General features: G+C 38.8%; 1 protein-coding gene across 2 annotated transcripts in view; it reads left to right on the top strand.

The window, feature by feature from the left end:
* strbp (spermatid perinuclear RNA binding protein) overlaps positions 1 to 24213 on the top strand; it is a 91458-nt gene that overhangs the window by 43228 nt on the left and 24017 nt on the right. For both annotated transcript variants that reach the window (XM_055153409.1, XM_020940246.2), the window contains exons 3-5: positions 8222 to 8396; positions 22113 to 22387; positions 23256 to 23427. In XM_055153409.1, coding sequence (XP_055009384.1) covers positions 8394 to 8396; positions 22113 to 22387; positions 23256 to 23427 — 450 coding nt within the window. In that variant the 5' untranslated portion in view covers positions 8222 to 8393. The remainder of the gene's footprint in view (positions 1 to 8221; positions 8397 to 22112; positions 22388 to 23255; positions 23428 to 24213) is intronic.

The raw sequence follows: 24213 nt of genomic DNA, 5'->3' as shown, positions 1-24213 counted from the left end.
ATGTGAAAAATAACAAATGAAAGTTTTATCTATAGAAACTATTTGCTTTGTATTAAAATGATATTTGTTCCTCACATAGTCCCCCCTATTCCTAAAGCCCTTATCTCCCCCAGTGTTCTCAATTCGAAGTGTAGCTGTCCCTGTAGACCATGGGCTCAGATAAGGAGGCTCTCTGTGTATGTCACATGGAACAGAGCTATTAATCAGAGCAGTTGACAGCAACCAGCAGCTCCACAACCATCTGCGTGGGGCAAAAGGATAACAAATACTCACTACCATATCTAGGCCATATCATGTTCCTTTGAGAGCAACCAAATTCCTAGTGTCCACCGTGTTTGCAGACAGCATTTTTTAGGTTTTGGTCCAGTGCTTTTAGAGTTGCCTTTTGATCCTAGAAACACCCAAAACAGTGTAGTGCACTAATGAAACACTGAGATGGTTTATAATGTGTGATTTATTGAGTGGCAGAGGATTTTTGTTGTGGCTGCGTGGCTGATTTGTGCGCAGCTTCTGGCAGGGTCCCAGTCATTTATCAGAGCGGTGGAGTGCTCACCACCACTGCCAAATGAAATGCATTCATCCAACTGGGTTTCATTGACGGCAATTTACACGCTGGGCTAGTTTACTAAAAAGATGAGAGATTGAGATTCGGTCTTTTCTAATTGTCAGTGATCAGCTTTTTAATCGAGAGGTCCACCGTTGGTCACAATAATTACTATATCTTGACTTATTGTTCAATATATGAAAGCTGGAACAATATATTTAGTTGTAGAGGGCTTAATAACTAACCTCTGTTAGTCATTCTAATATTAGTTCATTCTGCTGTTGTTGTTGCTCTGGCCTCTTAATGATACTGTGTATTTAAAAATAGTTTACTAGGATCTTGTATTATTGTTATTGTGTCAGTGGCAAGTTTTTTCAGTATTATCATTTATTGTAGTATATCTCTATAGAAATACATCATGCTTCAAAATTTGTTATTGTAACAGGTCTAGCCCACAGCCCAACTGGAACAAATTTTACATTTTTTGTGTCAAATGGCAATGTTTAAAGGTGCACTCTGTAACTTGTTGGGTGGGGGTCTGTCACTTGCTTGTTTCTATGAATATCTGATTGCTCTGAATGTTCCACAGTATGACATTAAACAGGTCTACCTTACATTTCTTCAATTACAGGTGGTCTAATAGTTTCTTTCACAGTGTTTTTTTGAGCTAACTGTGAGCAGGGTCTCCTCTCCACAGATCTGACCTGTAACGTGGTCTGGTGTGATCTCCATGAAGATAGAAAGTTTTAATACCATACTGTGAAACTGACAAAGCAATAACATCTCTCTGGAGAAAAGCAAAAGTTACACAATGTACCTTTAAAAGTCTGTATTGTTTATGTTCAAGGGATTGATATTGGCAACCATTTTTACTTTTAGTATATGAAATGTGAAGAAATGAAGATAATATATATATATTTTTGTCATATCGCTCAGCAGTAGCCCTAAAAATAAAAAAATGTATTAAGCTGGCAGCATTCTAGGCAAAGGAATAGTGGTACGTGGTACATTGTATTCTTTCTCAAATCTGATCTTTTATCATTTCATTGACTTGTTTCTGATCGAACTCTAATGCAACCTCACAAATCAAGAAACCATCTGCACAATTCACAACTGGATTTTGCAGCCTTAATACTTAACCAAATCTTAAAATGCCCGCAGCTCATAGTGACAGCGTTCCTCCGACTCTAATTAGCACATCCTTAGTCCTTTGTGCATGGGCTGTCTGCCGGTCTCTGGGCTCCTCTCCCTCTCTCCCTCTCCCTCTCTCTCTCTCTCTCTCTCTCTCCCTCCCTCTCTTTCTCTGTCTCTCTCTCTGTCTCTCTGTCTCTCTCTCTCTGTCTCTCTCTCTCTGTCTCTCTCTCTCTCTCTCTCACGTGATGGTTATCAGAAGGGAAAGGTGTAAATTGCCGCTCAGAGCCACATCAGCATATCGCAGCCAGGCTCTCCATCCATCCCTCATCTGCCTGTCGCCCGCTGCCTTTCATCTGCAGAAAGAGCCACGGATGGATCTAATCAGTAGATCCTGCAGAAGACAAGGCGAACCTCAGGTGTGCCTCCCTCCGCGCCAACTTCTGCCGTTCGGAATCTATTAAATAACAAGGCCCGTAGTGAGGAAGAGCTCGGTGATGTATGTGTGGATGATGATGAAGAAGAAGGTGTGTGTGTGTATGCTAATGTCCAGGAGGAGGCAGCGCCAGCATTAATGAGGCACTAGGCTGTCAGTTCCTCCTCCTCTTCTCTTGTCCCACTCCGGAGGAAAACACACAATCACATATAATGACCCATCAGGACACAGGCAGCCAGCAGAGCAAATGGGGGAATAAACAGAGCAGGGAGGAAGGAGGCGCTTGGATCTTTGGCTATTGTTGTTACAGGAAGAGAAGGTGTGCGCAAGCTTCTATGGAAAGGAAATCAGGAGAGCTAGAGGAATCCATTGTGGCTCTAAGTGCACCTGGCTGGGTTTGATCAACGAGCTGGGCAAAACAATGAGACAAAACTATGTGGATTTCTGTGTACTGTTACTGGCCCAACTTTAGTCATCCCACCATTAAAACTGCACCATGGAACTTTTTTGGTGAACTGCCTGCCAGTAGAGATTGTGTGACTTTGCATGGAACGTTCCACAGTATGGCATTAAAATAACCTATCTCCTTATAAACTAGCAGGAGAGTCATCCAATTTACAGGTCATGTCTGTGGAGAAGTGACACTGTTCACAGTAAGAATGTAAGTTTTTAAAGGTATTTTAAGAGGTAAAAACACCTGCAATTGGATTAATTGTTAGATCATTTTAATACCACACTGTGGAACTTTACTAGGAAGAGTTAATATAATGGTCACATATGTTTTCTTTATCACAGTCTCAACTCTATCTCACACTTGGAATTGGGCAAACTTTGTAGAAACATTGTTTATGATCACTGCTCACATAAATGAAAGTAAAAGTAAAAGGGTTTTGAACTGTACAGCACAGACGCCCTGCAGCAGCCCCACAGTCTGTAGTATTAAACAGTGAATCACATTGCAGAGTGTGGCAGGTGCAGGAGAGTGCAGGAGGAGTGTTCTAGGCCAGTGTCCAGTGGTCCCAACGGTAGCAGCCTGTGGTGGAGTCAGTATGCCCCAGGGGCCAGCTCACTGTGTGCCTGTGCTGTTTATCCCCACACCTCTGTCCCCTCGCTTCCTCGCTCCCCTGCACCACTTTGTATTGGACTGCAGTGAGTCCTTGGCTGCCCTATTGCTCTGCTACATGCCCGCTTCCAATTGGCTTCTGTGTGTCTGTGTCTAACTGCTGTCCGACCTCCCTCCCACCCGGCCTTTGCTGAGCCACTAAGCCTTAACTGAGAGGCAGCGCCATGACCAGGCTCTAATCCTCCAGCGGGACTGCACCAGGGCCACCACACATGGCACATACGGTTATCAGCATCCCCAGGCTCCATGCATAGAAAGCGGTGTGTGTGCGTGTGTGTGCGTGCGTGTGTGTGTGTGTGTGTGCATACGGGTGTGTGTGTGTGGGGGTGTGTGTGTGTGTGTAGTCTCCAGGTGGAGATATACTGCTTAAATCACACAAACCACTATTCATCAAGCTGCATTTGCACAGAGGAAAGATCTCATTATTCTACCAGGCTTTTGGCAAGAAATGAGAGCACAGGAATAATGTAGGCCTTGCACTTAAAGTGAGCCTAATTTTATGAATGCGACTCAGTGTCCTTAGTGCAGCACAGCAAAAGACTGCTTTTGTGAACTAGCTTTCACCGCACAATGTATTACAATTCTGTCTTCTCAAGGACTAAAAGTTATCGGATTCTTAAATAGTTTAATCAAATAAAATAGTTGCCTTTAGAGAAACATGCAATATGTATTAACGATGTGGAATATTTTTAATTGGGTTTAGAATTAACCACGATAAAATTTGTATTCAAGTTATGAATAATGAATTGCTGAAGCTTCATTGATCATAATTGCAGCATAGTCAAGACCTAAAAATGAAGTAGTCTAAATTTAGGGAAAGCCTAGATATATACATGCTATGAACATAACTCTTGTGTATGTTTTGTCTATAGTTGCTGGGATACGTCACCTGCAACTCCTCTTAAGAATGAATATGTGGCTGTATATGAGCATAAACCATTTCTCCACTTCAGTTGGGTCTTCGATGTTGTCATTGCCAGTTTATCATCAAATTACAGTTCTGACTAATTTGTTATACATTGCGCGACCCTTCCACCTGCCCCATGCAATTTGCCTCGTAATCATACTAATACACACTCACACACACAGCAGCAGCACTGTGTGAATGTCAGTGTGGTCTGAGGGTGACCAGGAGCATCTGTGTATGGAGACTGGGGCAGAGATGCTGTTGACATTTCATGCTGTGAATAGAAGTGTTGTTTATCTGTACACCTCAGCTCCCTCCCGAATAATAAAACCAGTCTTATATTAATGCCATCTTAGAACTGGCTCATCTCTATCGCTAACTCTCTTGGAAATGTTGATGTTTCACTGAATGCGAAGGTTGTAGTCTAGATATGTGAGGGTATAGCGTTACATTCTTGTAATTTTGGCTATCAGGTAATATGGTGTTGTTGCTTGGTCAGCGGCCCTGTTTTTTCTGTTTATTTGTAGTGGACTGCAAGGTCAAGTAACAGCCTTTGGGTAGATTATACTTTATTCAAATGACCCCCTGCTAAAACAATAATCTTAAAACAGGCCTATTATGCAAAATCGACTTTTCAGAGCTTCTAACCATGTTATAGTTGTTTTTCCCTTCTCATTTACCCTCTTAAAGTTGTATTTATAGTGATGTTTTAGCAGTCTTTAATCACTTATTTTCAAGACGCTATATTGCCTATCAATCCTCGTTTTCACCACCATGAGCATACACCCACTGCTCTGTACTAACTTTGTTCTTTAATTTTTTCTTAATTGATGATTCATGTAGTATTCTGCAACGTTGCATAATTTTTGTACAAATGATAAAAAACTGCTACCTACTAGTTTGATCTGCATCTATCCATAGGGGGGACCAAGTGCTACACAGCTCTTTTATGTCACGATAACATTTGTGGCACCGTGAGTTCCCATTAGGCACCTCAGTTTTCACAGAAGTCAGCGGGCTTGTTTCTTTTATTCTTTTATCATTAAATTAATATTGCATTTTAAAATGTCCAAATTATAACATAATGATCCATCGGTGTCATAGATTGTAACTATATAGCAGGCTCAAGCACAATAAGTATTTTTAATGCAAGTGAAAATATAAGTGGAACAAGTCAAAATGAGGGCTCTCCTCTCCGTAGATCTGTAACCTGGTTTGGTGGCATACGCCTGTGTATTGTCTCAGTAGAAATAGACAGGTAAGATAGGTGAGTTTAATGCCATATTTTGAAAACTTTCAGGCAAAACAGTAACATCATTATGGAAACTTGGAGGTGGCAGTCCTATTAGCAGAAAAGTTATATAGTGTCCCTTTTAAGTTTGAAATGTTTCCAGTGTTAAGAGCTACCCAGTGGCGCTGGTTATACAAAAAATTCTACACCTCTAATAAAATAGAATAAGCAACTTTGGTATACAAACGAACATTTGAAATGCACAAACCTTTCAAATGATTCACTTAATACTTACCAGGTTGGGTTGCACCCTGCTCACTGAAGTTCAGTGCTCTGCTTCTGTAGATTACATTCAGTGGCTGAGTTTAAGTGTGCTGTCACCTCTGTTATTGTTCAGGGAGGAGAATAAAAGCCAGGACTAGCTAAGGTTAGGCCCATTACTGTCACATGCAGGGCTGAATGCTGCTCTCTCAGGCATGCTGCTGCACTGCTCACCAAGGAAACATTTAAAGTACATTTCCCCTATGAGTGTCTTTCTCTTCCTGCATGGAGTGCTGTGGAGTGATGTGCTGACATCGCAGTCATATGTATTCTTCTACATAAAAAATATACCTCCATTTTATGTAGATCTAGTTTATATATCTAGTTTTTCCATAGAGTAGGCTTACTTTAATGCTAGCAGTGTTTTGCTTATTAGATAATCCATACGCAAGATAACTCAGTAATGACTGCCATAATGATCTTTGTTATTATAATATATATTGTGATGTGTAAGCTATTGTGTACGAATGATTTCTAATGTATTTATATTGATTCAAATACTATTATGAACTTATTATGTTAGTTAGATGATCTCAGTGATTAGAGCATGTACCTTGAAAATTAAATACCCAAGTGATGTATTTTTTATTTCTTTGACAAAGCCTTTATTAGGGCAATATGCAAAATAATTAATACCACAGTTTTCTTGGAGCCAGATCACAAAGTTTTAATCACAGTTCTTGTAAATTTAGTATTTTTATATTCAGAGAGTTAACTAAAGTCATCTGTTTCTCCTGAAAGTTCCTGAACTATGTAACTTTTTGGTTGGGGGTTTGTCACCTGACCAGATGATAGATGCCACTGTGAAACATTCCAGACAAAGCAATAACATCTCCATGGAGAAAAACTTCTTAATGGACCCTCCACCAGAAAAAGTTACACAATGCACCTTTAAATCCACCTGACCAATGGGAGTTGTGGGTGGGGAAAAGTGTCTTTGTTTGAGCATTAGAGCTGCATTCAACAGAAAATTAAATATAATCGCAAGAAACAATTAGTTTCATCACCACATTGCCCAGCTTAGCCTTTACATCTGAACAGTGAACTCCTAGTTTCAGCCATGATCTCACCATCTTTTCACGTCTGACTTAATACAGACTGCTCACTTGTCTCTGCCTTGTATTATCCCAACCCTGTGACTGACGTTTTTGTGTCCTCCATTGTTTCTTTATGATAAAGACGATATAATGCGGCACGTGTTAGTGAGCTGGTGTGCGAATGATGGAGAGCTGGGTGTAAGTCGGCGTATAAAATACAAGAGTGTATTTGTAGTACAGCCCTCCCCCGCCGCCCCTCTCAGGTCATGGAATTTGAATGAGGGGCTGTATGTGTGTGTATGTGGCAGCGTGATCAACTATTCTGTCAGAACTCGACTCAAGGACAAGGACAGGCTACACCTCGCCTGCCTCCCGCAAGCACTGGGCTTTGCTCCAATTTGGTTCCGTGTCAGGTCGATTGATGGTAATTTTCCTCTGATGAAATTGTAGTGCTGCCTTGTGTTGGAGAAGTGTGAATGGCTATGTGTATTTTTGTGGTAAATTGTCAATTTAAATATTGTAATAAACACCACAATATGAATTCAACCCATTTTGTATTTTTTAATAAAACTGGTTATTTAGGTAATTGCAATGGTCCTTTTAAATGTTGTCATGAATGGGTTACTCTGAGTTGTATAGAAAGTGTAAGTGTTATGTTGTTTTCCATCAAAAACATACCCGGTGTTGGGTTTTGTTTCATTCATAAATGTTTAACACACATATTTACGTTGAGTTCTTCTGTCAAACAGAAAATACTTTGTTCCACCTTGTGATGTCATGTGGTAATACAGGAAGTGCTACACCGTGTCTATACACATTGACTAAAATCATTTGGATGATTTCAGCCCTGGAGTTGCCAGTCTCTTCAGAATTAAAGGTAAAAGTTAAGTGTTAACTTCTAAACTGCCACTTTATGACATTACAAGGTTGAACTGAGCATTTTGAGTTTTTGAGATGTAGCTAGACTTATAAAAAGTTTGTTTTTGATGAGGTAATAACATCATGACATGGCTTAAAGCTTAAAGTTTAAAGAATCATCTGCATTTTAAAGTTTGAATCTTTTTTTTCATTGCATCAGATCTCGGAAACTTTCCAGGAATTTGGATTTAAGACAATAAAAAAGTAATGGTGACTATTTACTGTATTTTATACAGTGCATTCCATATTCATTTTAAATATATTGTGGGATTCTATCTATGTAAAAGTACACATCATTAGCTTCTTTATGTGGATAAAAGCTGAATAATGTGAGAAGAGAAAGGTGCGTGCAGCAAATAAATGAATAAAAAAGCTATTGTTGAAGCACACTGAATAAACAATTCATGTATTTTGGCAGAGTTCTCCCCATTCTTTGCAAACTACTGCTATAGTAATAAATCACCCCACTATACGATATAATACATGTGGTTGTATTGTCAAAAATACTCACTGGTCCTACCCCACACTGACTATTCAAATATTCATGTGCACTTGTTTGCTTTGCTTTTCCAGGACTGCAGTGTGTGTGAGTGGCGGTTGGGGTGACAGCAGAGCACATGAGGAGCGGACACAGCCTGAGTTCTGCTTCCTGACCCGTTACCCTGAGTCTTTTTCGTGCCCACCTCCCCATCTCCAGACCTGGGCGTCTCGAGCGAAGAAACCAACGGCCACTCCCGCTGCAGGCATGGTAATGAACTGTCCGCGTTGCTAATACACACACAAATACACACTTTCCAGGCTTGCGCGGTTGTAGAGTTCAATCTGATTACAGCTGCTGGACGTGGCAACAGTGTGTAAGTGTCAGTGTCAGGGAGGGAGATAGGGGGATGCCTGATTAGAGTGGGTATGGATGGGAAAGTATGGATTTCTGTTTTCGAGAGAAGAGCCGACAAGGACTATGTAAGCTTTACCTTGTTAGGTGGGCCTGTCACGATAAGGAATTTTGATTTGTGAAACATTGCGTAAAGGTGCATGGTGTAACTTTTCTGGTGGAGGGTCCTTTACCTGCTTGTTTCTCTGGAGATGTCATTTCTCTGCCTGGAATGTTCCACAGTATGACATTAAACATCTCTGCCTTACATTTATTCAATTATAGGTGGTTATAGCTCATTAAAAACAGGCATGTTGACTGTGTTGCCTTTCCACAGACTTGACCTGTAACTTGGTCTAGTTTGGCCTCTATGAAGACAGAAATTTTTAATACCATACTATGAAGCATTCGAGATAAAGTAATAGAAAAGCAGTTGATTGACCCTCCCCTTGAAAAGTTACTATAAGAAATTCTAGACAATAAATTATAATATTGAAACTAATTTAAGCACGAGATAGACATATGGGGCCAATATCTGGACTTTTTTAGCTTATCACTATCAGCCTTAAATCCCCAGCAAGGGCTATTATTTAGTTTAGCCTAAAAAATATACACAAAGTTTTATTTTAACACTTTAACACGAACACATAACTGGACTAAATGTGATACACTGATCTCTTAAAGGTTTGTGGTAAAAAACAGGGCAGTGGATGAATTTGTAGTGAATTTAAATGACATAATTTAAGGAAAATTATCAAAATCGGCCCTACATATCAGCCCAGAAATATCAGCCCAAATATATCGCTTGCTCTGCTTTGGATTTTAAATAATCAGTATTGGCCAATTAAAAAAAAAAAAAAAAAGCATCAATCTCTAATTTAAGACACCAACACAGTAACCGGAAAGGTGGATTATCCCCCAAAACTATTCTAAATGTACAACATTGTTAAAAGGCATGAGCTGCAATAAATAAATAACAGAATGAAACACGTTTGCATATATAATGAGCCATAGAGGCTATTTATTCAAACCTTTACTGCTCAAATCTTGTTGAAGTAAACAAAAACAATCAAAAGTTCCCCACTAGTTCAAAGAAAAAGTACCCAAAGTAAACGTTGACCCTTTAAATTATTATTCCATTAGAAAGTGGATATAGGAATTATCCTGACAGGCCTAGGTCATAATAAGATGTGCAATGTAAATGAAGCTTTGGAGAGACTGCAAGTTGTAATAAATTATAATAAATAAATCTTGTATAAATTTTTATAAATGACATTTTAGCAAACCCTGCTAGAATGTGTGTAATAATGTCAGGGATATGCTTGTGAGAGGCATTGGTATTTGTTGTTCCTTGTTCCTGGTTTGTTGTGAGCAGAGGACAGGGTGAGGTGCTGTACGGGACACTCAGGATTGAAGTTAGCTTAGGCTGGGATTTGATGACATTTTCACAACACAATGACATTTCTGAATTTCAATTGATTCAGGAAATGTGGACCTGACGCTGGACGTGCTTAGCTTGCTATGTGGATGTTTGATGGTCCCTCTGGTCTTTTGTCAAAATCATGATCTTTATAGTTTTACCCTGTATAAAAGTGGTCACGGTTACGGATAGCATATCAAAAATTCATATTGAACCAAACATGGGATTTCTGAGAATGCCACTCGATAAACAACTCTTTCTTAGCTCAAGAGTATTTTGTTGTAAAGTGGACTATACATTTATAATCAGATATTTTTTTTATAGTGTTTTCCACTGGAGGAGAGTAATGAAATATTGTGAATGTAGGTTTGTCTCCCAGCACTGTGAAAGCAGTATGTAGTTTTGAAGGCATCTGTGTATAAATAATTACTTTATATTTTATTTTTTATCTTTTAATACCTTGTGTGAACTGTGCAACTAATACGTAGATATTTTTGAATGGGCCACACATTCTTCTTTGAAATGCTAAAATTCCATCCACCATCAGATAGCATAAACAACACACACGGAGGATTTGATTAGCTGTATACTGGCTGCTTTTATTGTACGATAAACTTAACTAACCTCAGCAGATGTTTTGCTCACCCCCACAAACAGTTTATGATGTTCTACCTAAAAGCACCTTTGAAACTCCATTACTTCACAGTACATTCATTCATACTGGAGTGCTTCTTGCTGTGGCTGGATATCATAATCATCAGATTAGGAAACAGATGCATTTTGGAGAATACCCTCAAGATCAAAGCCCACACTGGACAGAGATGGAGGGAAAAATGTCGGAATTGAGACAGTTGGAGCCTGGATAATGGACTGAAAAATGAGTGGTGTATGGACAGCATAACAGAGAAGTGTATAGCTGAGACGCAGTAGGGAAGGAAGGAGAGGTTAGGAGCCAGGAGAGAGAGACGTGCAATTGATTAATGCTCTTGGCCTGTGACAGAGGGAGCTGTGACCCAAGGGGGTCAGAGTGAAGATGAATTATTAAAAAGTAGAACAAGAGGGGGAAGGTGGAGGGAAGAGCACTCCTTCTGGAGGATAAAAGGAGACTAGGAAGTGGATAGAACAGGAAAAATGGTGAGATTGAAAGATGAAAATTGTGCTACAAAGTGCTGAGCTTGGACATTGGCGGAGAAGACATAAATAACCAGTGGTAATGAGACTCGGTGCGCGCAGTCTGGTGATTAAGTTATGGTGATGCATCAAATCCAGCGTGGGTCACCTTGGCAACATGTCACAGCACATATAGTACAGAAACAGCATGTAAGTCTGCATTTCCAGGTCATGTTTTGGCTATTACATAATATTATTAGAATGCACCCTTAGAAGCATTTAACAATGAAACATGTTTTGTTTTTATTTTGTCTTTATTATATATTTTTATTTCTTACTTATGAGGTGTAAGTAATAGCTGATTTTGATTGTGGTCAGTGGTCTCAGTCGACGTCAGTGTTATCAATCGCCAATTTGAATGGACTATTACTCCCCACACTATATTCAAAACATAATTTTTTTCTTTAACAAGTGGTTATGTGTAATTCTAACTGTAGATACTGCCCTGTACATAGCTATGCATTTGCTCTATTATGTTTAAAATCATTTCCATCGAGTTTTCTACTATGAAACTCCCATGATCTTTTAATTTCTTTGCCAATAGAATAGAAGATTTAGAATGCTTCTAATCAGGTCATATGAGGTTACTGCTGCTCCAGTTGGGGCTTGATGTGCTCACTGACCACTGTGGATAGTCTACATTTCATGTGGCCACAAACATGTGGTCTTGTTTCCATGGAGATCTAGTTGCTTGACCTATAATGTTCTAGAGTGTGGCATTAAGTCTTGCATGTATTCATGTATTTGTTTTTTCCGTGCTCAGAAATACTTTTTTGAACTCTGATTGTGTTTGATTACTGTAAAGACCTTCTTCCATCAAAAAAAAAAAAAATGTACAAAAAATACCAACAGTGCAGTACTGAATAAAAGTGTGTTTTCTGGCTACAAATGTAAACGAATATACCAGCTTTTGGCCAGTTGGTTAATGCTACTGTCCAGTCCCTGTTTGCACTGCAGGGTCCAGTATGTTGTCCTGTATTCTGCTGTGGCTGTTTGTGCACATGCTGCCTGTGTCAAATGTGGATGACACTGAGAGGACAATAAAAGCGGATATCTGAGTGTGATGGGCTGCCCTGCCAAGAAGAGTGCAGCTAAATCACACCATGAATTTTTAAAGCCTCCCCCTTAGCCCTGCCATGTGCACACTTCTCACTTGTGTCACTTGTCCTAGCATTGCAGGCCTAGTTCAAGTGGAATTGTGGGTAAGTGAGTTCTCATGAGGGTTTCATTGCTAAAATCTTTTCATGAACACCTCTTTTAAGGCAGGCATTGTCATTTGAGATGTTTGAAAAGCTCCCACACAATTTAAGAATGTCTTCACCTGTGTTGTCATATTTTTCACAGCAGCTGAAAGTACAATGATTAAAATTTGTTCCTGTTTTTCCTCCTGTGAGCCTCACCTTTGGTCCATATTATTTCTGTTTTTGAGCTCACACCAGTTTTCGGTTTAATCCTCTTGTTTCCCTCATCGCTCAGTCTCTTCACAGTTTTTGCTGTTTGTAAACAACACAAACGCCATGTCCATTTCAGCTATTCACACCTTCATTTTCAGGCAGCAAAAGATGGTGTAGCCAAAAAAGGAAATATGATTTATGTGCTATCTTTTGCTTGATAATATATTATAAAAGTATTTGTCAGTCTATATATTTTTACAGAAGAACACCTGGGTTATCCACTGTATTTCATTTTAAACATTCCAACTACTTTTTGTTTTTTCTGTTGTGCGGGATGAAATATTTTTTTGCTTTGTAATGTAGAAAGCGTACCTGTAATGCTAAAGTAATGTAAGGATCATGTCAATGTTTGTCAGAAGGGTTAGCAGGGTATTTTTTTGTTTATATAGCAAATTATTACCTAAGTAATTTCACCCTCTGTGATTTTGTCATCAGTGACAGAGAGAAAAGAGGAGAAGATCCAGTTTCATAAAGTTTAGCTTAATAAATGTGTAACAGGCATATTGTATATTGAGTATATTTTAAGAATCAGTAGTGATGCACAGTTGGGATTTACATTTTGGTGTCTAAAGCAAGGTTGTTTAGCATTTAGGCTATTGAAAACATTATCAAATGACTTAATTTTTTTCATTTTTATAACACTATCAACACATAAAATACATTCACAACATGATACAATAAAACATAATTATACAATATATGACCAAAAATGTGAATTGAGCAGATTATTGTTAATTATTTAAAAATTTCGTCACTTCTTGTTCTTGTGGACCCCATCTCTTGGCTCATCTGGTACAAATAATACGATAATAATCAATATAGAAGACCTATTGAGCCTAATACCTATTGAGCCTGAACTACTGGGAGAGTAACAGTTTAAAGCCTCTTTTTCTTCTTTAAAACCTGCCTTGGGATGTCTAATGCATTAAGCCGGACACTCTTAACGTAGCAAATACCGTGCCCATAGCTTCTACCATAACTGAATATAATTACAATAAGTGCAAATATCTTTAAAACATGAATACAAAACATCACCTCATCACAAGTCCACCAAGAGTTTACTTTAATGACCCAAGCCTAAATATTGACCCTTTTAATCCAAGTGCACTCATGTTTGATTAAACCACTCCACTGTCATATAGTGGAAACCCACAAGAATTGCTGCTCCTTCCGAGAACTGGCCTCTGCTTGAATTTACAGGGCTGAAATATGGTTCCAATCGGGCTGATGTTGCCCCAGCATGTGGTGTCCTTGGCCCAGGGTCACATCATTTACAGCAGATGGTCAGGGAGACGGACGGCACGGGACGAGACCGAAAAAGCACCATGACCCACAGGGAAAGTCACTGCATCAAGTCCACGAGTACCTTGAACTGTTTTTATTCGAGGACATTTGGGTAGGGTTTTGTTATATTATAGGGAATATGAATATGAACATTTATTTTGTGTTTTATTATTATGTCTATTATTTCTAGAGGTACCACGTATCAAGATTCAGGTTTAGTAACTACTTAAGGGGTTAGGAGTTAGGGTATTAGAGGTACAATATTACACAAAATTGGTATAATGTTGCTTCCTCATCAAAAACATGGAGTTGTGTTTTGTTTCATTCAAACATGTTTGAGTAATCTTTTATTATTAGACCTTCTACATTTCCAAAGCTTAAAGTGCTCTGTCTTACCTTATCATTTCATGAAGCTGTAGTTTTCAAATTAACAGCTACCTCTTACTATTTGCTTGGTAAAGATTGCAAATTCCAGGGCTGAAATCATCCAAATCATTCTAGAGAAGGTGTATGCAGTTTAAAAACAAAGTCGAGCCTGTATTTTCGGTTTGAAAGAAGGAAAGCAGGATTTGTGTTTTAACATTTTTAAACATATGTGAATGAAGCAAAACGCAACTCCAGGTATGTTTTTGACAAGGAAAAACATTATAGCATAGATATGAAAATAGTGCTTTAAAATGTTTAGCAAAATGAAACATGTCCAACCCTCTGCTTTTCTCAGTATAACATTGGTTTCTATAGTATTGTATTGAGTGAGGCTTTAGCACACACATTAGCTATAAATGCTGTGTAATGTGCTTATGTAACACAGGGACGACCGCTGCTTGGTTTCAGTGGAGCGTGAAATGTGGTGTAATTGGTGAATGTGTGGTCTGAAGCACCATACACCAAGGTACGCTACATTATACAGGCTGCACAGGGCTGGAGTGGACGGCTTGTTAACTCTGCAGAGGAGGAGAGGTATCTGAAATTTATGGATACTATACAGTTTATGCGATCAATATAGCTTTGGTTCATTACGAGGATGTTTATGTTTTGCGCAGTATTTTACACTTTGTTGAAATCTGCCTGAATTCAGTTGAGGTATCAACCTAGGGATCAAAAACAACTCCCAGGACAAGAAATCTTGTAAGTTATTGTAAATCCTTCATAAACTCTTCTGTATACAGATGTTGCTACTGCTTTGGTGCAGAGAAATCATAGGTTTAAAGATTCAGTGGAACAAGTCTGCAAATCTAACCATGCAAGTAATCCGTTGTAACCTAAAATAAACAAGAGCAGTTAAAGCATCAGTAGTTTGTTCAGTTTGCCTCTATTTGTTCCACCACCACAAAAAAAAAGCATTTGGAGTTGCGTTTTAAGGAACCAGAATGTATTTTCAGTGGCTAAACTTAAATTATAGTATAGTACTCTAGTTTAAATCAAAAAACAACATGAACATGAAGACAAAAAATAACTGATATATGTATTGAAGTAAATGTTTTTTTGGTGGCATAGTGCCTGTAGTAAATATGTGTCGTAGTTTCACAGAAAAAAGAAAGGGTGAGGTGAAAAGTTTTTAAAAATATAGAAAGTAGAGTTTTGTTTAAAAAAGAAATCCTTATTTATGTCACAAATACACAAATTCCATCTGGAACAATTTACCGACAAGGAACACATTTGTCAGGATGTACAAATTACAAAATGATCTAACTATAGAAAACTACGTATGATTATTAATAAAGCCTAAATATAATTATCTTGTCACTATGCAAATTATTACTAGGCCTGTCATGATTCATTTTGATATATGCTGTGATAAACTATAATACTGAAACTACTTTTTTCCACTGATACAATGACTTGTGTAAGATAATCCCATTAAACCATTTTTAAAAAGTCAGTCTTGTTAAAAAGCCCGAGCCACAGCACATAAATAGGAGAATGAACCAATGATTAGCCATAAAGGTCACTTATTCAACCTTCTGCAGCTCAAATCTTATCGTATTACACACTCACAAAAAACATCTCTCCATAATATATTGTTCCAGGTGCCATTTATTGAACGATTACTTTATATACTTATTATTGTGACAGGCCTAATTAACACTCCATCGCAATTGGGACCAAACCTGGAACTAAGACTAGGACTAAACTAGGACCAGAACAGGACCAAACCAACTCTATATTTGGACTTTAGCTAGCAGCAAAAAAGGACCATTTGGAACGCACCCTATTTGGAAGTACATTTTCTAATATCACCATGAACCATTTCCCTAGTATTTAGTAAGAATGGGCCTGCCAAACTGAATGAGAAAATGCAGTGTAAATGTCTCTTTTCTGCGCAGCTGTGCCCGGGTGCCACCTTTCTAAATGACTGCGATGTTATCTGAGCCCGCGCTGGCCTCGGGGTTCGATTGCTGTCAGTGGGGCTTCCTTAACTACTGTGATTTACATGGTGATCAGAGCCGCCTGGCAATAACAGCCCGACGGTCGAGTAGTGCAGCGTCACGCACACACACGCATGCACACACACACATGCACACATACACGCTGCTTTATGGTTGCAGAAGCTCCTATTAGCAACGCTTCATAAAGTCCATGAATGTAGCTCTGTTAAACACAGTTCTGCGCGGGCACACTAGTATACAGATATACACAGTACTGTACAAACGCAGCCTGGCACTCCGCATCTCAGGGCTAAGTCACACTGGTCTCTCATTCTCTTAAGTGTAGAATTCAAGCTTTTTACTGGAATAAATGATGGCTAGGAGGATTGAATTAACAGCAAAACTAAATGCCAAAGCATCCACAAAGCTTAGGCCTTTGCTGAGACTTGGCTCTAGCCTTGGTGAGAATTTTGTTCACTAAAAACTGATTCATTGCTCATTGCCTTAGCGATGAATCAGTTTTTAGATTGAAAAAATATGTAATCACTTCATATTGTCAATTATTTGTAATAGTAAGATCAGTCCACTGTCAGTTAAAGCACTTTGAGATAACAGAGTTGAGACTTGGGAGGAAGAAATTTGATTATTATTTATGCTCAGTTTTTTAATAAGAGAAAAACTAATCCTAAAATGGGCCGACAGTGGCTCAGTTGGTAGTGTGTGTCCACTGATCCGAAGATTGACTAAGGTCCCGCTCTCTACATAACCATCTGCAGTTGAGTGGTAAGATCCACTGAGCCACTGTTTGGTGGTGTGATTCCAGACGAATGCTGTTGTTTTGTCCTTGGTATATGAATATTCATGAATGTGTGTGTGAATGGGTGAACTTTGAGTGCCTTGAAGGTGGAAAACCACTATATAAAAATGTGATCATTGCCATTTACAATAAATAAATAAAAAATCCACCATTTTAATACACATTTTATGTACGTCCCCTACATGACAGGAAATTGTATTTTATCACCTTGATGGTATACATTTAGATTAAATTACTATCATCTTAAGTGCCATTTCACATGAACAAGTACATACACACAAACACATATTTAACTCATTCAGACTGTGTTAAAATCAAATCTATCTACCATTTGCTCATTACTAAGGTGGCCTAAATAATGAAACTCCCTGGACTACTGACAATACAAGTGGAAGAGATAACCCCAGTGTCAGAGATAATTATTGTAAAATGAATTAGAAGTGAACGCTTGTCCTTGGTGCTTCCATTCAGCGCACACATCTTTGTGCTTTGTTTGCCAAGCTGCTGGAGACTCAGAGAAATCCCAGTCGGACCCCAGCGACTCAACTGCCAAATGTTTGTGGCACACTCTACATACTGAGCTACACAGGGCTATTGTGCAGTAATTGTACTTCATTCTGTTAATGTCTTTATCTCGCCCACTTTGTGAAATGTCACTGGTTCAATTAGTATTGTGTGTGTGTGTGTGTGTGTGTGAGTGCAGGTAGGCCTTGAACTAAGAGATTTATAATGGCACCAACACCATCTCATACACTGGAAAGGTTCTGAGTTTGTGTGTTTCAATAGATCTGTCCAATAAAAGGGAACTGTGCACTGGCAGATAAGCAGATCCACCTTGCAGTTTGTTGCACTGACATACACCTCAAGCCCTGCACCTGTGATGATCTGAAAAGAGTAATCCAATTTGAACTTTTTATTGAATGAGTCCAGTCTATTATCTGTATTAAAAAAGAATGGAACAAATGTTGACACCTTGAAATGCTTAAAAGTTATATGAGCCATATTAGGGTTTTAGAAAAAATCTATACACACAAGATACAAACTGAAAACTGAAACTTATACTAGTATCAAAATGTGCTCATTTGTTCATATTTGGACCATTACTGAGTTTCCTGAGTAGTTTTAGTGTAGTCGCAGTAGTATAAATTGTACACAGACTAAAATAATTGCATATATTTTCACTGGTCAAGGTTTATTTCACTATTTAGCTTCCCTACAGTTTCCAGGCGAATGCTCAAACCACTGCACCACCACACCACCATCCTCCTCTTGCCATGATGAAGAAATAATTTGTCATTAAGTATTCTCGATCAGTATTTGTTATCTGTTTTGTCATTAACATAATCATTTTATTTATTTATTCCAAAACTAAATCCAGAAAGAACATCCCAGCAGAGCCCAACAGAGTAGAATCAAGAAGGACACATCCTTCTAAATATTAAATAGAAAGTTAAGGCGTATCAAAGCTGACACCTGTTTTATTAAAGCCATTCAGATTATGAGTAATAATAAAGTCTAGGATTACTGTAGAGGAGACTGCTGCTTGCCACATGCTGATAAATTAATTTTAAATAATGTATTGTGACATGCCCCATTGTGTATTAATTACATGATGCATAGTATTTATGTTATTAATTATGCAGCTGCCCCTTAGAATTAATACTGCCTTTATTGCAGGCAAGTGTTAGACATAAATAAAAGAACAGATCATAATGCAATTTGAATGTAATTATGTGGTGCTAAGGGTTAGTATGTGTTCCCTGTAGGGCGGCGTGATCCTGTACGGCATGTCAATTACTAAAGGGGGCAGCAGAGAGAATAATTTATGATGTTCATTGAAGATCTACGCACATGCAAAGACACTAGGGGCCACGTTTATAGCATTCAGCTTAGCCTTCGTAGTAGAATGTGGTTCATACAAGGGAGTCCGCCCATGAGTGTCCATGTTTTTGTCTCTTTTACTCTGTTTTCTTTTATGCAATTCATTCTGTTACTGCTTTTAATTAAATAGCAGTTTAATCACAGTGATGGAATATGACGATCCGTGTGACTTGCATTAAAAACAACTTGTGTCTGAAAAAATGGTTTATATTGGCACTACATGTATTTTTCCGTTGATGGGTAACTTTGTGTGTTACAGCACTAAGCTACACTACAGTTCAGATCTGTGGAGAGTCGATACCAATTCACATAAGGAATAATTGTATTTTTAAGCAATAGATACTCCAGAAATGATTATATGTTAGATGGATATGTACGCTCCAGGTAAAGCAATAAGCTGTCCATGGAAACAAGTAGGTAGTGGATAGAGCCCTGCACCCGCGGGACCCGACGCAAAACAGTGCGGCGCAGGACACATTTTGAAAGGTCATTGCGGGCGCAGGTGGGAGCGGGACTACACAACATGGGAGCAAGCGGGTGGGATTATAAACTACTGTCCCGCAATCTAAATGAGTGTAAAGTAAAATATACAAATGATGAATGTATGCCTATCATGCATAATTTGTGCTAGATATTTTATTTAGCCTTAATAAAAACATTTTAAGCAGCCTAAACTTGCATATGTGGTCTAATCTCATGCACATTTTAAACAATTCCTTTCCGCTTCTCCGTGTTTGATAGAGCTTAAGAAAGCGAATGTTCCCATCCCATCTTGCAGGATTTGTGAGAGGGAGCAGGTGCGGAGCAGGAGCAGGAACGAAAAATGACAATTCTTTGCAGGAGCGGGCAGGAGTGGGCCAGAGTGGGCTGGAGCAAGACTGCACAGTGTGGGTGTGGGCGGGACTGAAAATTCACTCCCACGCAGACCTCTAGTAGTGGACCCTCCAACAGAAAAGTTGCGCAGTGCACCTTTAATGACATTGTACAGGGTCCAATCAAATAGTTGAGATTTCCTTTTTTTATATTTTTCGGCAATTAAGCTGCATAATTTCAAATTGCATCTTGTCTTAGAACCTCTCACAAAACCACTGGTGCATCACTAATATTCACATGTATGAATTTTCAAACTTTCATCTTTAAAACTTTTTCAGACAGTGAAATGAAGCAGAGTGGACCAATCAATGCTAGCCACGCTTACAGCTCTTTGTACCAGGTCTGTGATCAATGAAATACTTAATTATAAAGTGCAGACAGCTCGCAGCAGTCTGATAATTTGTCAGACTGGTTTCGGTTGAATTAGAAATCAGAAGATTGTGTTTTAAATATTTTGGATTATATTGTTTTATAATGTGTTTCTATATCATAGCATTGCCTTGTTCTAATACTGCGCAGCTCTAGTTTGAATATTATTTCTAACTTGGTATTATCAGTATTGGCATATTGCCCGCTCTTACAACAAAGTTTGACTCTCACTAAGCCAGCAGATGTCCCAGGCCCATCTGCGAGGAGTATTAATTGCAGATTGTATGGTGAAGAGACCTGGGCTACACCTGCTCCTCCTCCTCTCCTCGTCTCTCCGTTCTTCTTAATACCACTCAAGGCTCTCCTCTCCTTCAGCCCTCATCTGTGTCCTTTTATCCCCCGCTTTCTTCGCTCCCTTTTTACCGTCCTCCAGGCTGTAGCCTCATTTGATGCAGCCCACCTGAGATCCGGCTCCCTAGTTTTTCTCTCCACGCTAGAGTAAAAGGGAGAATTGGAGAAAGTAGTGGGCATGTATTCCCAGAGTTGGAGTGCCAGAATTAGGGCAGGTAGATTGGATGAAAGGATGAGAGTGGAGAAGCTGGGTGCACATATGTGTCCGTCCATGCATGTGTTTGGGTCAGCGTTGCTAAATGGAATCTGCCAGTTAAAAATTGATTCCCTTCCATTTAAGAGACATGCCCTCTTCTCAAGGCACACAGAAAGCTTTTTTGTACATACGCTACACTGAGCAGCTGACAGGGGAGGTCTCTGTTTTCACCAGAGAATCTGTTTATGCTCGGTTGGATTATATTTGGCATCAAAAGGTTTAAAAATGTGAGAACAAAAATGCAAATATATGTCTAAATGCTTGTCATGGAGCCTTTTTTCAACCAAAATTGTTTGTTTTGGCAGTTGCAAATGTGTGTTTTTGATCTATTTTGGAGCTAAAACCAAACAGTGACAGTGTTTCCTCTTGGTTTAAAGAAATAATTAGATGTTACGCTTTTCATAATTTAAAAATGCTCTGTGCAGGTTTTGAAAGTAAACAAACTCATATCACCCATGTGTCACCCCTTTCCTACCTACATGCCAGTTCATATCTGTTGGAATATGCGAATGGTGAACGTAGCTTAAACTCATTTCAGTTTTTTCCATTAAATATTCATGCACACAGTCTTTGATAGTAGAATTTGGAAAATACTAGTGGCTGTTCCGACTGGTGTCTGTTGATTCAGAAGGCTCAATGGTAAATCCTTGAGTTATATTGAAATCCAACCCTGATAAATTGCCTGTGCACTTGCAGCATCAAAATCAATCTGTTGGCACTGTAAGGCCACTTTGAAACCTTCCGCTTCATTTCTCAAATATCTATTCAATTTATAAACAAATATCCACAAAGTCACCAGACAGTCGGAAAACATGTGCTGAACAATTTCATAAAAACAACCAGTGACGTAAGAAATATATCTGCTTAGGAAATAGTAGTAACTTGATTGAGATATGTAGAGACAATTATTGGTAGCCCTGGAATGGTATATCATCAGACTGGAAAATGGGTCTGATGTATTGTTTGTTTTGGTAATATTATTAATTTTGGAATATTGTAATTACACATGCACTGCAGCTGATTGTCCTCTATGTTTCCTTAAGCACAGTCTCAAATGTATGATTTCCAACCAGACATAAACTATTGACTATACATAAACTAAAAAAAAAAAAGTGGAAATAGTCCATCAGTGAGTTAAGGTAGTTGCTATCCATGCTGTAATAAAGAACTTTTAATTTTTCATACTCAAAGTGCGTCAGATCTCTTCTTGACTGCTGGACAGACGTTTTTCCCAACACTGGAAAGTCAGAGATTTTTTTTTTTTATAATGTGTACTCACAAGGCATAACAATCTGCTAACAAGGCAACCCTGAATTTCTCTATAACCCACTCCCTGATTGTGTTTGCAGAGGTCCTTTCGTTCCTTCAGTAACGATGACCGCCACGTCATGGCCAAGCACTCGACCATCTACCCCTCCTCTGCTGAGCTGGAGGCCGTGCAGACGCTAGTGTCCACAGTGGAATGCGCCCTCAAGCACGTCTCTGATTGGCTGGACCAGAGCAACGGCAATGGGGAAGTGTACAACCAGGTGGACAGCCAACCAGCAGAAAGCACAGAGCAAGAAGAGGCAGAGCCAAGTGACGAGGCGAGAGATGAGACGGAGGAACCTGCTGAAGGATACAGGTGTGTGATATTTTGAAGGTGTCTGATGTGTGCATATAAGAATAAAGTTACTAAAAACATCAGCTATTTGATTCTGGTTCAGTTTTAATCTCTGACTGAACGGAATTGGCTATCTCTTTTTATTTCATATATTTATCAGTGGAACTGATACTTTACAATGGGCCTTTTCAATACCCTGTTAGAATGTATTTTGTATTTTTAGTGTTAATTTGAGTGTCTCTGTGAGGTTTAACATAATTTAAGATTCTGTGCACATTACATTAATTATTTTTCACAGGAATATGTAAATATAACTCTTTAAAAAGATAATAACTTCCCATTTCTAACTTGTTAGCCTCAAGACATGTTTCTGAGATGAGCACTAAAATTAAGTTTTCCCAAATTCAGCACAAAGAAATGTCTATCATTTTAGAATAGTTGGTTTGACTACAACTACTTCCTAGTAGGTCGCTATTAAAGGAGCTCTAAAGCTTTCATGTTTGAGTGAATAAGCATTAACAAGGCATGCAGTTTATAGATTTGAATTTTGAGTAGATGACCAGGTTTAGTATTGTATAGAGCGACAAAATAAATGCAAGACTTGGGAAGCCTTCCAGGCAAAGAAAACCATTTACCTTTCCAATCATAGGGAAATTGCTGTATTTTAGACCAACAATATAGGCTTTAAAAATACATACATTTTAACAATATAACACAAACAATTCTGGCAGCCTGGTTTTAAAAATAACTTAAATAATAATAATATTTTGAAGAGTAGAAGCCGGATCACCATGTTCTTCCGGAGGTGTGAAGAAACCAGCTCTGGTGTGTAATGGCAGCTAAAAGTTGTTAAAGTTCCTTGTTTTGTCTGTGTGTGTGTTATCTGCAGGGAGCCCAGTGGTGGCGGAGGCGTGCTGTGTGGTGTGATGAGGATCGGCCTGGTGGCTAAAGGCCTGCTGATCAAAGGAGACATGGAGCTGGAGCTAGTGCTGATGTGCCGAGACAAACCCACACAGACTCTGCTGGACACTGTCTGTCACAGTTTACCCGCTCAGATTCAGGTTAGACACACCTGCCTCTCGTACACCAGGTTCAGGGCATGTATAGGAGTCTGGAGCTAGTGCACATGTAAAGAATCAGGACTGCAGTTTGTTTTTGAATACAGTGCCACATGGTTATATTTTACTTATTTAATTGACATTCATTTCCTGGAGACTCATCTTAATCATAGACACTACTTGCCTGTCCTTAACCTAAACTTTAACCTTAACCTATTTTAACCTATGGTAGAACTTTAAATTGTGGTGTTGATCTAATATTAAAGAATTTACAATGTGGAAAGCAGATTTTTGCCCCCTTAAACATTGCACGCAGGTACCCTTGTTGCAAGTCTATGTATATACTGATTTTACTCCCCACAGTGTATTAAATACCCACCCACCATATCGAAGGTGAGACTAAAATTGGAATGAAACATGACCTAGACTAGGACTAAACCAGGACTAGAACAGGTCCAAACTAATCAGGTTCAAACCAGGTCTAAACCAGGAAAAGTGTAAATGCATCCTCAATGTCTGTGTGAGGCCAGTGACAAAAACAGAAACATATCAATTAATCTGCAATATACAGATACTGTGGCTAAATGTAGATACACAAAAACTAAGAGTGAACAGTTATCAATAACTGCTGTTTGAAATTAATGGACATTCCTACTCACCTCCTTTATTACACGCATGGAAGACTACCTGCAAGGTTCCAGAAGAAAGTCTTTCTGACATTTCCATTTCCACCCTCTTATCAGCTCTTACCTTACTATGTATTTTAATTCATAACAATTCAATTAGAAG

The sequence above is a fragment of the Boleophthalmus pectinirostris genome, unplaced genomic scaffold (genome assembly GCF_026225935.1).
Source record: "Boleophthalmus pectinirostris isolate CB_2022bp ecotype Guang Dong unplaced genomic scaffold, ASM2622593v1 HiC_scaffold_18, whole genome shotgun sequence".
Taxonomy (NCBI): domain Eukaryota; kingdom Metazoa; phylum Chordata; class Actinopteri; order Gobiiformes; family Gobiidae; genus Boleophthalmus; species Boleophthalmus pectinirostris.
Note: the sequence above shows the minus strand (reverse complement) of the source record. Positions and strands in the feature narration are given on the sequence as shown.